General features: G+C 36.9%; 1 protein-coding gene across 2 annotated transcripts in view; it reads left to right on the plus strand.

Moving 5' to 3' along the window:
- The window catches only part of MTF2 (metal response element binding transcription factor 2), a 23,402-nt gene that overhangs the window by 2,194 nt on the left and 4,005 nt on the right, over positions 1-17,203 (plus strand). The window contains exons 2-10 of one of the 2 annotated variants that reach the window (XM_008936245.1): positions 7,315-7,513; positions 7,655-7,736; positions 9,201-9,296; positions 9,671-9,771; positions 10,120-10,268; positions 11,506-11,601; positions 12,735-12,803; positions 13,546-13,669; positions 16,919-16,986. In XM_008936245.1, the coding sequence (XP_008934493.1) occupies positions 9,221-9,296; positions 9,671-9,771; positions 10,120-10,268; positions 11,506-11,601; positions 12,735-12,803; positions 13,546-13,669; positions 16,919-16,986 (683 nt within the window). In that variant the 5' untranslated portion in view covers positions 7,315-7,513; positions 7,655-7,736; positions 9,201-9,220. Of the gene's footprint in view, positions 1-7,314; positions 7,514-7,654; positions 7,737-9,200; positions 9,297-9,670; positions 9,772-10,119; positions 10,269-11,505; positions 11,602-12,734; positions 12,804-13,545; positions 13,670-16,918; positions 16,987-17,203 lie in introns of those variants that run through there. The other variant, XM_008936246.1, reaches the window with a different exon arrangement.

A 17,203-nucleotide genomic window follows, 5' to 3' on the forward strand; every position in this document is an offset into this window, starting at 1 on the left:
GAATGCCTGACCCTCTTTCACTACCTTATTCTGTGATGATATTTTAAAGACTAATGCTTGCTTTTTGCATATCAGATAGAATTAAAACACTTGTACTTATTTATTAGAGAGAGAGAGAGAATGTAAGCAAGTAAAACCAAAATCAGAAATGATTATGGACAAATCACAATCACAAATGTATTGTGGACATGAAAATGCACTTATTGTGGTGTCTACCTCTTCTTAGTAGCCTGAATTGTTTTTAAAAACAGTCATATTTCACAGCATCAAAAGATGCCTTAGGTTAGAAAGGATCTCAAGAGTCCTGCTCAGTGTAGCATCAGCCATGAGGCCACACCGAGTGGCTTTATCCAGTCAACCCTTGAAAGCCTCTGGTGGTGGAGGCCACATAACCACCTTGGGTCCTTGTTCCATTGCTGAATTGCCCTCATGGAGGGGAAGAAAACACTTCCTCTTCCACACCTGTCAGCATCTCCCTTATTTCAACATGTGTGTGTTATATCTCCTGTCCTCCTGCCACACACGCTACTATGAAGAGACTAATCCCACTTCACTAATCTTCTCAGAGGAGCTGCAAGGTGGTTGTTAGGCCTCCCTCAAGCCTTTTATTCTCCAGGCAGAATGAGCCTGGTTCCCTTAGCTTCCTCTCATAGGGCAAGTGCTCCAGTCCTTGACTGTCTTGGTGGCCCCCCACCAAACTTGTCTAGTCTGATGTTGTTCTTGCACTGGGAGAACTAAAACACAGTATCTAGATAGAGTTTAATGAGTTCTGTGCTGAAGGAATGAATCACTTCCCTTCAATCTTCTGGTTCTGTTGCTGTTCATATAGCCCAGGGTATTGGTTGCCTTTGCTCACAGGATACACTGCTGGCTTGTGTTCTGCTTTGTCTGTCAGACCGCAAGCCCATCTTAGCTTGGGATTCTTCCTTGAGATGCAGGACTTTACTTTTATCTCTGTTAAATTTCACAAGGTTCCTGAGAACCATGTCCTTGCTGAAGTTCAGTGACATCCACTCCTTTCCCCTCAGCCACAAATCCTCCCGTTTTTAACACAGAAGGTGGTCAGGTTATGATTTGTCCTCCATAAGTGTATGCTGACTATGCTTAGTCCCCACCTTTCCATGTGTCCAGCAGTGTCTTCTAGGAAGACTTACTCCATGACTTTCCTAGAGATTGGAGTGAGGTTAAGCAGCCTGTGGTTGCCTGGGTTGAGCTTTTGGCCTGGTCTGAAGATAAGTGTAATGCTTGCCATTTTCTAGTCATTACAGATGAGTCTTGTTCTGCACAATCTATGATAGTACAGAACAGCCCCGAGAAATATCACACGGTTATCTTGGTGCTCTTGAAAGCAGTCTGTCTGATCCCGTAGGCCTGCGTGTGTCAAGTTCACATATTTGTTTAAACATGTGCAGCAGACGGCAGTACTGGGTCACCGCAGCAGGTCACCAGCTACACTAGGAGCATGGCCTGAGCTTGGTTATGCTGTCCTGGGGAAACCAGCAAAGACTGTGGCTCTCAGGAAAAAAAAAGAACAAAAAACAAAAACAAAAAGAAAAAAACCAACCAACCAACCAACCAAAACCACAAAAAAACCCAAAAACATTTCCCTTTCCTGCTGCCTTCTGCCTGTCAGCATTTGCTGCTTACCCAGCTTGTCCAGTCGCCAGACCTTTCTGTGAGATGCTTTAACTGTTTTTAAGTAACAGAAGGTTAATCTATATGAGAAGGAAAAGTGAATAAAAGGCTTATGGAAAAGTCAGCTTTTAGTTCCAGAGCTGGTGGGAGGGGAACAAGCTGTGATGTTGGATAAGACACATGTGAAACTCCTCAGTTTTGTGTGTTCTGAGCCTGTGCTAGATCTCCCCATTCCCTGTGAGATGTTAGCTGTCCTGCTTTAAGGTGAGCAGAACAAACTGCTGGCAGTTTACAACCCTTCTTCATATTTCAGTTTTCTTTAAACTTTAATAAAAGCATAGTTTGTAACTTCAGACATGACAATTGCAATCAATCAACAGTAATGTCGCAGTTGTAGAACTTAAACTTTTATCTTTAGCGATCGTAAGTGCTTTCACCAGATCTTTCTCTCCTATGTAATGTCATATTATCCAGTTTTGAGAGGGATCTTAAACCTGTGTGAGTTGTCTTCGTAGTGTGCGGAAAATGCCATTGTCAGAGGTTCATTTTCAGAAAGGAGACAGAGGAGTCCTGTAAAAAAATACACTTTATTCGAATAGAGGGGGAGTCCACGGGCAGATCCCGGGGGGGTCTCAGTTTTGCTGGGGGACACAGCTCCCTTTTTGTCCTAACTTCCCGGCCACAAATTTCCCTTCTCCTTTCCCCATTGGCTGAGGTACTGGGAGTGTACAGACTGCCCAGTACGCCTACTGCATATCCCGCTTATGTACTTCCTTCACATCATACATCGTATGTCTCATTAACTTCATAAAACTTCATTTTATGACTCCCCTGGGAGAAGTTACTGTGTATAAATTCATTAACCATGCATACTAGTTCCTGAAGTTCAGAGGTTTAGGCTGTCCAAACTTCTTGGGGTAGGTATCTGGTTTTGTCTAATTTCATTCAAGTCCTCAGGTGGTTCTTGTTTGGTTCTTTTTTTTTTATGTAAAGTGACCAGTTTATCTCTTTGGAGCACCGGTGATTGCACCTGGTCCCACACCGCTCCCCACTGTGAAGGCACATTCCTCTCCTCTCTATTCTATCGGTGGGATGTTGTGTGTGTGTTCTGGTCTGACTTCTCTTCTGCAAAATCTGCTGGGCTCTCTAAACTCATCTTCCCTTCAGTGTGATTTGTATTTACTGGGAATAAATGAATTATCTTTAGGTCCCACTTTTATGAGTTGTCACAACAGATTATAATTTTCTCTTAATATGCTTTGGGCACTTAGTTGTTCCAATGTAGTATCTTTTAGTAGCTTCCAAAACCTATCTGTGCTCATAGGGTAGCTGTAATCTGTTACTGCGGCAGTATTTGTGAATTGGGCAGCTTTCTCGGAAGAAATTTCCTGAAATTGTGTGGATTGTTAATGAAACTGTCTGTAGTTCAGTCAGGCACTCTGGCAGTGCCAGCTGAGGGAGTCTGTATCCCAAGTTGCTTGTTTGCATTTGTTTGGTTGTGTTGGCAAACCACTCAGTGAAACAAGTCGGTGAACTGAGATGGCTGAAAAACCAGCTCTGTCAGGGAAGGTTTTTTTTTTTGTAACAGAAGTTGTTTCACAGCAGTTGTTACAGTTGAAGGAGTACAAGAGGATGAATGACCTTCACCTGGTGGTGCAGCTGAGGGAAAAGACACTTAGAAACAGGAGGGGGAAGAGTGCTCAATTTTTTTAATCCTCCAGCCTCTTCACATCTCTTTACCTAACGTCCCTTCTGCTTCCTTCTGTAGGATTGCTGTGGAGATACAGCAGCTGGAGGCACCAAATGAACAGTGAATTTTCTAACCTCTAGTAAAGAGGTTAGAAAGAGTTACAAACAAGTAAACACTAGCAGAAATCTAATTCTGATAAATGCTATGCATTATAAGTTGTTGCAGTTCACAAATGAGACTTTTAGGCACTTTCAGAGCAAATTTGTTGTTCTCTTAACAAGGAACGACAGCTGTCCATTGCTGCAGGAACGTATTATAAACAGTTTCATTAAGTAGGTGAATAGAAGGTCTTTGGCTAGGTTTGTGTGAGAATATCTATGGTTATGATCTAGACCCCAAGGTGAAAAATGAAGGAGCATTTTTCAATACTTTGAGATCAACTTCTCAAGAAATGGTGCAAGTGCACTTATATTTTGAAGTGTATTTCAACACACAAATACACTTTACTGACTTCCCCCACTAACTTCTGAAAGATTGTAGGGGCATGTAAGTACTTTGCATTTGAAATGCTTGAGTAAGAATACAGCCACAACTTATTCACTACTGAGTAGAAGATGTGAAGCCAAGGTAGTGCTTTATGACACACAGTGTAGCTTAGTTATGCAAGTTAAATGAGATAAAGTGGATTTTTATATCAGTAAGTTTTTCTGAAGAACAAAGCATCTGTTGGCTCTTTTGCAATGAGAAGTTCCTGGAGAGAAGTTTTTAAGATGGTGGGGAAATTACCAATGACATTAGTAACCTTTAAGTAACTATAAATGGCATGGTAGGAAGGTGCTATGGAGCTAACTTTGGACAAGACTTGAAATCAAGTCTCTGGAACCTTGAAACGTGTTTCAAAATGAGCAAGCGAGAAGTTAACCTCAGTTTGCATTTGCACTTCCAACAGAAATTTGATTTTGATGGTAGTTGTGACTTTTTGGTACTCCGCTACAGTGAGGAGAGCTGTGGCAAGACAGATGAGAAAGTTGTTAACATTTTAAACATGTAGTTTTTATGCTGGTCTGCACTGAATTTATTGTGATTTCTTGTCCAATGTTTCCAGAAGACCCTTTGGAGACACCTTCTTAAAGTAACTTATGGCTTGCTGATTGAAGTCAACATGTTAAAACGGTAGCTCTTCCCACTTAATCTCCATCAAAAAACACTGATGGAGTGTTTCCCTGATGAGGAACTTCTTCTACATGTGGAAAGCAACTCTGAAGCTAGTGTCAGCCTATTGTGATAAGTAACTGTATTTTCAGCCTGTGTGTTAGATGAAACATAACCTTGCCACGGCAGGAGCTACTTCATGAGCTGTTCAGTCACCGCTTCAGCAGTGCTGTCTCCCACGAAGAGAGCAGTGAGGACAATGGGGGAGTGTCTGCTTTATTGGCCCAGACTTTTACTGTGTGTCAAGATCCTTCAGTGTCTGAAGTGGCTGTTGTGTAGGTCAGTGTATAGACTCCTTTAAGTGCTTTGTGCCAGAAAATGATGCACAACACATTTTTGTTATAATTTGAATGGAGTTATGGGACAAACCTCTGTACTTTAAATCGTTTCATATGCTTTTGAAGACTACAAAGGTAATTAAAAATAGTTGTTGATTTAAAAATCCAATTCTATACTAGATTACGTATAAATAATTTGCTGTGCCTTTTTGTTTATTCTGTACAAGATTTTACACGTGTTTTTTAAGTACTGGAAAAGAAGAGACAACATTCCTGTCTTTTATCTGCTCTCTAGTCTCTGAAACCAGATAAAAAGCTGGGAAGAAAACCTTGAACCTCTAGAAGAGAGTAGCCCTGTCAAAAAACTTGTAAAACAGCTTCTAGGTGCTTTAGTGAACTTGCTCTGGTGCTTTGAACTACATATCGCAACTTATTGACCCATTTAATATGCTAGTTCATAGATGTTATTTGGAGTCTCTAAATACTTTAATACTTTGTAATGAGTCCTCCTTTACAAGAGAAGAAATATTAGCTGAGGTGCATAGTTGCACAGCTTTTTCTAGCCAGTTTTGACCATGGCTGAGGTGTGAAGGCAGAAGATGGAAAATGACAGTTTAGTTTTGAGGTGATGATGGTGTCAAATAAAGTGACAGGGTGCCAGCTGTGAAGCCAGAAGTACTACTTTACAGTTTCAACAAAACATGTAGGAAAACTTGAAGGAGGAAGTTCAATTAAGGACTAAAATAGACATTACTGCTTGAGATCTTTGGATCCACAGCCTGTAAGAGACCTAGAGACTATTTGAGAGAAGGAATTGCTGTTCTAAGGTGTTGGATTTTTTTTTTTTTTTTTTCCTGTTACTGCGGTCTTCCCTAGTTACCTATCTGTATTTGGGATCAGGCAGGACTGAAACTGGTGACCCAGAGAGAGTTATAAGCTAGGTGGAACACTTGTCTGGCCCATGGCTGCTCTCGCTGTCGTCGTGGTGTTTAGACTTACTACTGATTACAAATACAGCTGTCTGATTTTCTTGTCTGACTTTCTTGACTAAACTGTTTGGTAAAAAAATATTGTTGGCTGATATCTAGAATATAAACTTATATTTTTGCATATTTTTGATGTTTTAAGCAACTATAATCCCAATTGTATTTTCATGCTGAATGTAAATAGTAAACTTTTTAGGGAGAAGTTATGCTCTTCCCTTTGAAACTTCGGAATAACTTATCTAACATCTGAGTAGTAAGTCTCGACAAACTATATGGACTGATTCATTTACTGGTTTTGTTGGTGCTTTGTGATTCATTCAAATATTTCTGGGGATGATAATGTACCTAAGTTATCCTGAGTGAGGTGAAACTTTACTCTTTCAATTGATTCTCCTGTTTAACTCACTGATCTGTCCTTGTATTTGCATCATAATTATGCACAGATCTAGTTTCTAAAGAGAATATGCAATAGGAATGGTATCTTTGTTTTATAGTCTTATTCTGCCTGTTACTTATGAAGATTTCTTCTTGTGCATTGGCTGATCCTATTTTATGATTTTCTCCATTTTACTCCTTGACTTGTAGTGCAGTGTTAGCTAGTCTGACATAAAAGCGTATTCACAATTACACATACTTATTCTTGCTTATATATAAACAAGCTATATCTTGTGGAATTGTATGAGGAAAAAATAATTGATTCAAGTGATTTATAGTTTTGAGTTTTGTGTTCAAATAAAAGTTGTGAGATCTCTTGTTTTTTCTTCCTTATTCTCTTCGTTTGCTCCCTGTTGGAGAGGAAAAAGAAAATAATCTACATTAGAAATTTAACATGTAGAAAATTCTGTGCTGGAATCCTCTACAACTATGGTTGGTTAGTGGCAAAGCATGATGCTGTTGGAAGTAGGTGAGTTAGTGTAGATCTTGAGCATGGTATTCAGCCTGGTTCCCTTTTCTCCCCCAACCCCATCCACCTAGTTTGGTTTAGTGGGTTGTGTGTGTGGCGTTGGTTTTTTTTTTCTTCTGATCAAGTAGCTACTGAGTTCCATGTTAATGGTTGAATACTACTCTCCCTACCAAGGTAATATAGTTAGAATTGGCTTAGGACCTTTTTAGCTTCCTTGGAGTTTTAGGAACTCAGTTACTTGAATTACTGATATTTTACGTAAGAAATCATGTATTAAATATTTTTGGTGCATTCTTTGACACTTTTGGTGAATTCATGAAGAGTCTCTGAGATGGCAAGTTTGTGTCTCCCTGTCCCCATTTGCATTAGTTGATTTCACAGGAGATTTTTGTGTATATAAACATGTCTCTTTCAAATTTCGTAGACTAGTAGTAGCAGAGGCACTGCTAGTAAAGGTGCCTAAAGCCTGAAAACATCACCAGGTTTTTAGTTACCTGATGTTACAGATTTAGCTTAAGAGTTCTAGCTGCGAATCATATTAACATTTAAAATGGTTTCTTACTTTTAACCTAATTCCAAGTTCCTTTTCTCTTGCTTCCCTTTCTTTAGAGACTCTACAGTGGTGGGTAATTCACTGGTCCATAAGCGGTCTCCTTTACGTCGAAGCCATAAGACCTCAGCATCTCTGACCAAGCTGTCGTTACGTGATGGACAGAAAGCCAAAAAGCCACTGTGTAAATTTGAAGAAGGTCAGGATGTCCTAGCTAGATGGTCAGATGGCTTGTTTTATCTTGGAACTATCAAAAAGGTAAACAATTTGTTTAATTTCACTGGAATCTTCTAGTGTTAAATGTTGGTTAAATATTGCAGTATTGTCTCTCTTAGTACTAAATATTTTCTTCTGTTCAGTACTTTTTCTCATTACTTCCACTGTGTTTTTGTTTTCCAGATAAACAAACTGAAACAGAACTGCTTCATTATATTTGAAGACAGTTCCAAATCCTGGGTTCTCTGGAAGGACATACAAACAGGCAAGAAATTCAGTGAAGTAGTAATTTCTTGGTATTTTGTTTAGGTTACTGTATCTATTAAAATTATTGCATTATATTTTTGTATCCTGAAGAGCAATACAGTTTAATGCGAACCAGGATCATGAATTAAGCAAATTTTAAAAAGCTAAAAAAACCCCTTCAAACAAAACAAAAACTGTTTTCAAGAATTCTTTATCATTACAGTTACTTTGTTGTTTTCACATAGCCATGAGCAGAGGTGAAAACACCTCTAAAAATAATCGCGTCTGAGTTTATTTGGATGGGGACAGAGTATAATACTCATCTTAACAGAAAACTCCAGGCTCTAATTTACACCAAGCTTATGTCCTTCTGTTTTCAGTTGAAACAACATGATGTGGAAAGAAACCAGACTGCAAAATCCTAGGTTTGACTGGAGTTTTCACATTTAAAAGTAATGCCACAACTGTTGCACATAATCTCTTGTAGATTTTGAAGTATTCATATAAAGGAGTGTGCAGTTATGAACTGGAACATCTATTGTATAGATTTTTTTCAGATATTTGGGAAATAGATAGTACTTTGATAATGTAATGCTAATGGACCGTGGATGACAATTTCAGTGACAATTTTTTTCTGAAAATCAGTTACAATTTCCTCATCATATAAAGGCAATGGAAGTCTGATCTGGCTCTTGTTGGTTCTTGATGTATAGGCTAAACACTTATCTGCTAACAGAAGAAGGTTTGTATTCATAATAGAAAAGATCAACTGCTTAGTTTCTGAGAAGCTTTTAAAATACTGCTGTTCTGTTTCTATATAGTACTAATTTATGACCTTTGATTCATTTATTCTATCAGACTTTAGTGCGTATGATAACATGTGGAATAAGAAAGCTGTGGTTTAATCCAGATTTTTTTCAACTGAAGCAAGATGTAGTTTTGCTTCTGGTTTGAAAGCTAATTTTTTATCTTGCTGCTACTGTGTGCTTTTGTATGCTTGCAGGTATGTATAATAAGTAATAACATATTTCCTACAGTGGTGGAGTTTAATATTAAAGCACATTGGTCAGATCTGTCAAAGATATGCACCAAATTGTACACGTACTTACACAAAAAGAAACATAAACTACTGCAAATAAAAAACCTGTCTATTGGTTGTCCAGTTAAATTTTGTTTCATGCATATTTTTTCGGCTGCATTTACATTCTTTACTCAGCTATTTAATTTTTATTGTTCATATTAAGGAACTATGGACTGCATAGTAAATGGGTGATATATAGGCTGTCAATATCTAATGCCCTATCACAAGTGATGTAAAAATTTGTAACACATAGTCTGTCCAAAATGCCTGATTTTTGTTAGGATGTTAGGCTGTGTAACTTTTTACTGTTCATGGGTCTGTAAGTGAAATTACAAAAAAGCTGTGTGGTAACTGTTAAACTGCAGATGCAATCTGAAAAAAGTCATACTTGTATTTGTCTAGGAGCCACTGAAAGTGGGGAAATGGTCTGTACAATATGTCAGGAAGAGTATTCAGAAGCACCGAATGAAATGGTTATATGTGATAAATGTGGGCAAGGTAACTAGATTTTTTTTCTTTTCTATTTACTGCATTTTAAAAGATGTTTTGGTTTATGAAGGCTGATATTTGCCTGGCTATGAGTGACTGCTCAACTGATCTTAAATTTTGTGGCCCTTAGCAACTAGTAAAATCTCAGTGAATAATGGTAGTCCATATTAAAATAACTAATGCCTGTTCTGTAAGTAACTTTTTTTTTTTAACTAAGAAAATTTAAAAGGCCAATTTTGTATTTGCTACCAATCTTTTTTGATCAGATTTTTGGCACTGAATGATGGATAATGCCTTATAGTTGCCATAAATTATATATAGGTAATTCTGTTTAAGCTTTTCTGCCATTTTAGTAATGCACTGGTTGATCATATTTTATACAGGTTATCATCAGCTGTGTCACACACCAAATATTGATTCCAGCGTGATTGATTCAGATGATAAATGGCTCTGTCGACAGTGTGTTTTTGCAACAACAACAAAGGTGTGTTTTTAAAAAAAACACTTCTTGGTATGCATGCAGTGTGGGATGTATTTTGTTTCTGAAGGTGAAACAAACATTAAAGGAATAATTTTTTTTTTTTTTCCAGTGATTTTTCTTTTGTGAGCTTTGATCCAAATAGAGGTTTTGTACATTTGGAATTATTTATTTGAGAAGTAGATTACATTTGGCTTTCAATTATTTTTAAACAAATGTATTTGTATTTTAATACTAGTATAAGTGAATTTTAGTTGATTATACACAAATTTTGGTAGCTTTCAAGTGAAAGGATTTGAAAGTTTCAGACAGATAGTATTATTTTTGTAAACTAATGTATTTGTTTTGGCCCAGAGGGGTGGTGCGCTTAAGAAAGGACCAAATGCCAAAGCACTGCAAGTCATGAAACAAACGTTACCTTACAATGCAACAGACCTTGAGTGGGATGCAGGTCATAAAACCAATGTCCAGCAGTGTTACTGCTATTGTGGAGGACCTGGAGAGTAAGTAAAGAAATAATATGTAAGACCTTTTCTCTGTAATGTGGATGCAAACTTTGGGCCTGGTCCTGTAGACTGTTAGTTGTGAGCTTGTTAGTTTCTGTTTATACTGTGTGTAGGTATTAAACTTGATGCAAAGTGGAATTTTGAATTGTATATTTACTTTTTATTTTTTTAACTACTTGTGGGAAATACTATTACTGGCTTTCCTTCTCCCATCAGATTTTTTGTTTTAATGTCGTCATGTGACAATCACATAACATCACAGTCCATTCTCCAACAAGCAGGCTTTTTTTTGCATTACTGTTGTTAATGCATTGAGATTGGATGGCGTTGTTTGGTGGTCTAGCAGTTTTAGGTGGTGTTTTTTCTAATGGTAACTCGGTCTAGTCATTATTCCCTTAGAAAAATGTATCTTGAGGTTAGTTTCTTACATTTTGTTGGAACAGACAAATGTCTGATTCTAGAATAACATCATACCCTGGTTTACAATTACTGCTGAGGGAAAGACTTTTTTTCCCCTCTTATGATATTAAACAGTCCTCTGCTGGTTCTTGCTTACAAGAAAGGCAAGAAGAAGACTACTTAAGGAGGTAGAGATAAATAATCAGGTGTCTACATGGATGAGTGAAAGAGTAAAATAGCACTGAAGATTAGAAGCTAAGGCAAGAGTCCCACAAAAGCAACTTCTGAGTTTATACTCGCATAACAGAGCTCTGGTTTGATAATTTTTGAGACTTGTATGAACATCACCTCCAATTTTGCATGGTTTCTTTTCTCAAGGGAGAAACTGAAAAAGGAAGACGTGTTAACTGAGGTTCATTTTGAGGATTCAAGTAGTTGAATCCTCAGAACAAGTGTTTGACTTAATGCAGCTGTGCCTAGAAAAATAACAAGGAAGCTGACTGACTATGTGAGAAGGATCTTATGTGGAGTTACTGAACTCTTACTGAGAATTAAATGGTGGTTGTCAGAGGAAATTAAATTTTCATTTCTTTTGTTTAATAACTTAACTCAGTCTTTTACTAGGCTATCTCATATTATTCTTAGTCACTCCTTTTCTGTAATGATTCATTATGGAACTAAATGTTACTGAAATATTCCTACAGATGACTGTTTCTCTTATAAACTGTGAAAATCATCTTGGGTCAGAAGATCCCTTGCTATTTAATTGAAACATAATGAAGAACAGCTTTCAGTATTTTTTTAACACATCTTGTTTTTCTTTCTTTTGGTGAAGCTGGTATCTAAAGATGTTGCAGTGCTGCAAATGTAAGCAGTGGTTTCATGAGGCTTGTGTGCAGTGCCTCCAAAAGCCAATGCTTTTTGGTGACAGGTAAGAAACTTAAGCTGTACTTTAATTTAAAATGTGGAGGGAATCTCATGTATAAGCTTTTACTAAGGCATCTCTAATACAACACTATTTTCCAAAAATGGGGTGAGCGTATGTAAAATATTATACTCATGTTCTAGGAAAAATAAGTTCTTCATCTCAGTTTAATGAGGGAAGGTGGAGTGGTGGGTGGTGGTGGGGTATTCAATGGATTCAATGGATGATTGAATTCAAACTGTTACTGACTTCACTTTGTGTGAAATTCATTATACTTACTATAGGTGCTGGCGGTTGGGAGACGGGAAGCTTTAAAGCAGCCTACTTCAGAGCAGCTAATAAGTTAGACAAGGGTTTTAAAGTTCATATTGTGTAGGTGACTAATTTCTTGTGTGCAACAGACACTGTGCTTCAAGGCGGGTGTGTGTGTGTGCAGTAGTAGTTCCCTGTGCTAACAGTATGGGGAACTAGGGGAAGCTGGAAGGAGGAGAGTTAGACTGATGAGGTCTCTGTATGTCCTCTGTTGATGTGTGAGTCAGGATAGAAGGAAATGAAAAAGAGCAGTGGTCTGTCCTTCCATTTTAAGAGGAACTTGGAGCAATTGGAGCAAATGAGAGAGAAAACTGGAGAAGGGAACCAAGGAGTGTCTCATTTGTTATCTGTTCTACTTTTTTAGCTGTTGGTTGTGGTGCATGTTAGTATGAAGGAACTGAGTTAGCACCCAGGAAAAAAGGGTCCTTTAAATGCATGCTTACACTGGTACACAGGTTTCTGCATTTGAGAGAATGGAGTGGAGATATTACAGAGCATCTTCACCAGTTTAGTCACTATTTGGGGGACTTTCTCAGGGAGTATGAAATGGTGGTGCAAGGATAAAATTGAGGGAGTACAATGTATCTGGCCCAGTAGTACCAGAACAGATTGTGGAAATTGGTAAGAGCTTAACAGCTCCCTCACTCTCCATCTTCCTTTAACTATCATATGGCTGGGCTTCTAGTCTGCTTAACATTTTTTTTTTTTTTTCTTTTTTTTTAACGATAGCTAGGATGTTAAAACATTAAAGAGTGTGTGTGTGCGTGTGTGTGTACAGACACCCACCACTCCAACATGTGTACATAGACGTATGTGTATATTTTTAGGTTTTATACGTTCATTTGCTCAGTTTGCAGTTCTGGACCAGAATACCTCAAACGTTTACCCTTGAGATGGTAAGTGTGAATTTTAAAAAAAAGGGGGTGAGTTAAATACATGCTTTGGCTTTCTGGTATTTTGATTCTCCTTGTGAAAAAAAAATACACTTACTGTCTTGAGTTGCTTCCTGCACTGTCCTTGTTCATACAAGCAGTAGGAACAACTTCTTCAAAGTTTATCCTTATGTAGAGATATATATTGCAGTTGTGTGCTCTTGGGGTTTATTCCTGGGATTGTTTAGTGAAGTAGCAAGCCACTACTCACTGTATATGTGAAGACTGAGGTCTGAACAAAGTCTTTTTTGCAGGTTTAGGATCCTGCCGTTAGAGAAGCCAAATCAGTCTAGATGTGTACTCTTAGTACTTGCTACGTTTTACGATAGTTTCTTTGACGTGAATTAATGGTTAGCTGCAGTTTGAAATTTTTGAACTAAGCCACATTAGATATTATAGCCAATTCAGTGAATATGTGTGCTGGCAAATACATGGTGGAAATTACCTTGTTAATGTTAATTCACCGAAATAGTTGCATGAATTCAGAATTGCTAAAGTTCAAGTCTGAGACTTACTTAAATATCCCAATACTTTAGACTGATTTTGGAGTTTAAAAGAACATCATGACAGTGAGATGAGGCAAAGAGGAAAGTAAGATTAAAAATTATGCTAAATTATTTCAAAGAAAAGCTATTGGAAGAAAACAACTTAATCATCTCTTTCTGAATTCTTTTTTTTTTTTTCCCCCTCTATTTCTGAATTCTAGGGTAGATATAGCACATCTATGCCTTTACAACCTAAGTGTTATTCATAAGAAGAAATACTTTGATTCAGAACTTGAACTCATGGCCTATATTAATGAAAACTGGGATAGATTGCATCCTGGTGAGGTAAGTAATTGGAATACTCTCTGTAATTTTTCCTAACAGTGCATTACATATGTTCTGAAAGTTAGCAACCCATGAACTGTTTATTTCTGCGTGTTAAATCTTTTTTTACATCAAAATCTAGTAAAACCAAACAACAATGAGATAATATTTAATTTCCTTGCAGAAACAGAATGCTTTTAAAGAGGTGTATGTTTTTCTAAGCTGTAAAATTTCTCCAGTCATCTGTGTAACTGTTTTATTATTCTCATGACAAGTTTATACTCAATTGTTTATTCTGTTGCATATATATGCATATTTTCCTTTTCTCTTTATAATTGTCTCGTACTTCTTCGATATTTCCACATGCACAGACCAGAAAATGTAGAAGTAGAACTGAATGCAGATTGTATTGCATATGGGTATACCTTCAAAGTCTTTAATGTGTAACACAAGAAGTTACACTGTTTCCTTTTCGCTCCCTTTTCTGAACATGGGGTGATCCCTCTCTGTCTAGGTCTAAGGATTGTTTTGATCCTTTTCCAGTCTGATTCTGCTGCTTGTTAAGGCACCTTGGTTTTACTTTACTACTATACCAGTTATTTTTCTAGCTATTTGATTTACTGAGCAATTACCTTAGCATTAAAGGAGATCAATTTCGCCAAGCAGACTGACTTCATATTTAACTAAGAGGAGCAGTGTAGGTATTTGTTTCTGCATGTAAGGTTGAATGCAAAATTTACAGCTAAACTCAAATTTGCCTATGCTAATAGAACATACACTTTTTTCCATGCATGAAAATTATTTAGGGTTTGGAAGTTTTTTAATACAGGTGGCATATAACTGGTTTGAAATTTTCTTATGAGCATGTTGTACTTTTATACTTTTCAGTAAATTCATACATCTGTAATCCATTTTTTTACTAAAAGACAATTTGAGAATTCAGTGTGTGTTGGTTTAAATGAGTAATTACTTTTCATAAATAATGAGAAATAGTTTAAAATACATCTTTAGACTGAGTGTCAATGTTTGTTAGCGAGACAGGCAAACACTCAAACATTACTAAAAAATGATAGTGCCAATGTCAATAGACATGCGGTTTACTTGGAGGTGTATGAAGTCTCTTAGTGAAGTCATATCAAGTCTCAAGCTTTGATTAAAGCTGCACAAAATGTGATTCTCACATCTTTTCAATAGAGTGAAATGTTCTGGCTGTCTTACTGTGCAGTTTAACAAATATGTAAGCAGTGTTTCATTTTGACTTTTGTTTCAGTATTGAGGGAAATGTAGAAAGAATTATTGTCTGTTATAATCTTCAGTTTTAACATAATTTTGTATCAGAATGGCCAGTCAGAGCAGCTGTGGTGTGGATGAGGAAGGTGGAGCTATATAGCTGCCATTGACTTGGAGCACACATCTCATTTTGAAGAAGCTGAAAGGCTCCTGTCTCTTTGTGCTCTTCCCCATTTCTGCTTTCAATCCATTCACACTCTATCTCTGTGAAAAAAAACACAAGCAACGGTGAAGGAGAGGGGAGATCCAAAATAAGGAAACTCATCTCTATAAGTGCTATTTTCAATTCCTCAATATTTCTATATTTTTAATGAAACTACTGAAGTGTGAAGACTACTTTTTGAAGGGCTAGATTTTGAATAAATGCGCAACAGCTATGTTGATGAAATCTTCAAGACTTTATTCTGAAACGATTGTAAAATGTCTTTTGCTAAGTTGGGAAAAATTTGAGTCTTGAAAGTGTTGAAAAATTTGAGGCAAATGTATTTTACTACTTTGATTAATCTGGTTTCTTTATTAAATGGAAACTAGTCACAGAAACATGTGCAATATAGGATTTAGGAGTTTTGTACTATTCTTAACAAGTCACTGTTAGAAATGATACTTTTTCTTTCCTAAGCCGCTTATAGTTGAATAAGGAGTTTTTTAGCCATCAGTAAGATAGGAATAAATGTTGGAATTATCAGACTTCCTAACCCAGGAATTTTTAGCATCTTATTATTTAAGATGCAATAAATATATGGCAGTTTTCTATAGTTAACTGGTGTAGTGTTACAAAACCTCTGGATAGCAATGGATTGTACTGAATGCATATAGTAAAGATGTATGAAAACAGTTTTTACTTTCTTTGGCTAAAATCAGTTGAATACCTCCATTTACTTGCGTAGTCAGGTAGACTGGCTGAATCTTTCCCCAAAAGATCTTGAAAGATTGGGTTTTATGAGAATATTTACTTTTTTTTTCCCCCCCCCCCTGTTAGCACATGGAATTCTTTGAGCATTTCTGCCTGTCCCGTTTGGTCAGAATTGTTCTTTAGAAAGTATTTGAAGGTTGGGCGTTTTTAAGATGCAAATACTGTATAGTCTGCTTTGTCATATTCATACTAATAGTGAAACTTGTAAACTATTTGTCAGCTCTATAATTAAAGAAATTTACTATGGTGCCAATTGGATATAACGTCATGCCAAAATGTTCCAGACAACTGGAAATACAGTAGCTTCATTCAGGAATTTAAAAATAGATGTCTAAATGTAAAAATCTTATTTTGATTTGTATTATATAAATGTGTCCACTTTATAGTCACCACCATACTTATTCTGCTTTATGTCTCTGTGATTGAGAAGTATGCAGTTATTTGGAGGGAAGATTCCATGTTTTAGTAGCTTGATTAGGGAGTAGCTACTTCAGGATTTAGCACAAGCAGGGATCTTAGGGCTGGGTCACAGCAGAAGGGGTATGAGATGTTTTTTTTTACTCTAAGAAGTTACTCAACTTGATACAGAAAATGAAAGAGGTCCAGGTAATGTTGGCGAAAATGGGAGCTTGGTCTTGTGGCAGGATTTTGGTTAAATGATCACCAATAAAATAACTAAGTTCTTGTGTCAATATAGTTATTTTCTGCTTGCAGTCCCAATTTAGATAATGCCACAGAAGAGTTCTTGTTAGCAGTCTTGGGAGGGCAGGCTAGTATTATGTTCTTTGAGTATACTAAAATCCTTTGAGGTATTTATTCTGTGCTTCTTACAAGTGAAACTCAAATTCTATGGCCTGGGCTTGATCCTGGCCAGAGAATTCTCTGCATGTAAACCACAGAATGTGTAGGATAATGATTTAACCCCTCTGGGGTTAGGTAGCTTCCACAGCTAATACTTCATAAGTGTACTTCACATCCAAATCTGTAGTTACAGTGACTCAAAGTAACTGGAATCTTTCTATTACTAAAGAATTTGACAGGTTAAATGATTTCTTAATACTTCACAGCTGGCAGATACACCAAAATCTGAAAGATATGAGCATGTACTGGAGGCATTAAATGATTACAAGACCATGTAAGTTATTAGTACTTTTTGTTTTAAATGTTGTTTGCCTATTTAATGTAATGTAGGTTACAGTCTTTGCTCTGTCTCCTTTGCTCAGTCTATCTCATGAAGTCTTTGGCTGCAGTTAACATTTAGATTTTAAATACTGTTTCTATTTCAAACTGTAACATTGGATAACTTCAAGTGGAACACAGATCGTGAAAAAAGATGTAACTTGCACTCTTTC

The sequence above is a fragment of the Merops nubicus genome, unplaced genomic scaffold (genome assembly GCF_000691845.1).
Source record: "Merops nubicus isolate BGI_N331 unplaced genomic scaffold, ASM69184v1 scaffold23522, whole genome shotgun sequence".
Lineage (NCBI taxonomy): Eukaryota > Metazoa > Chordata > Aves > Coraciiformes > Meropidae > Merops > Merops nubicus.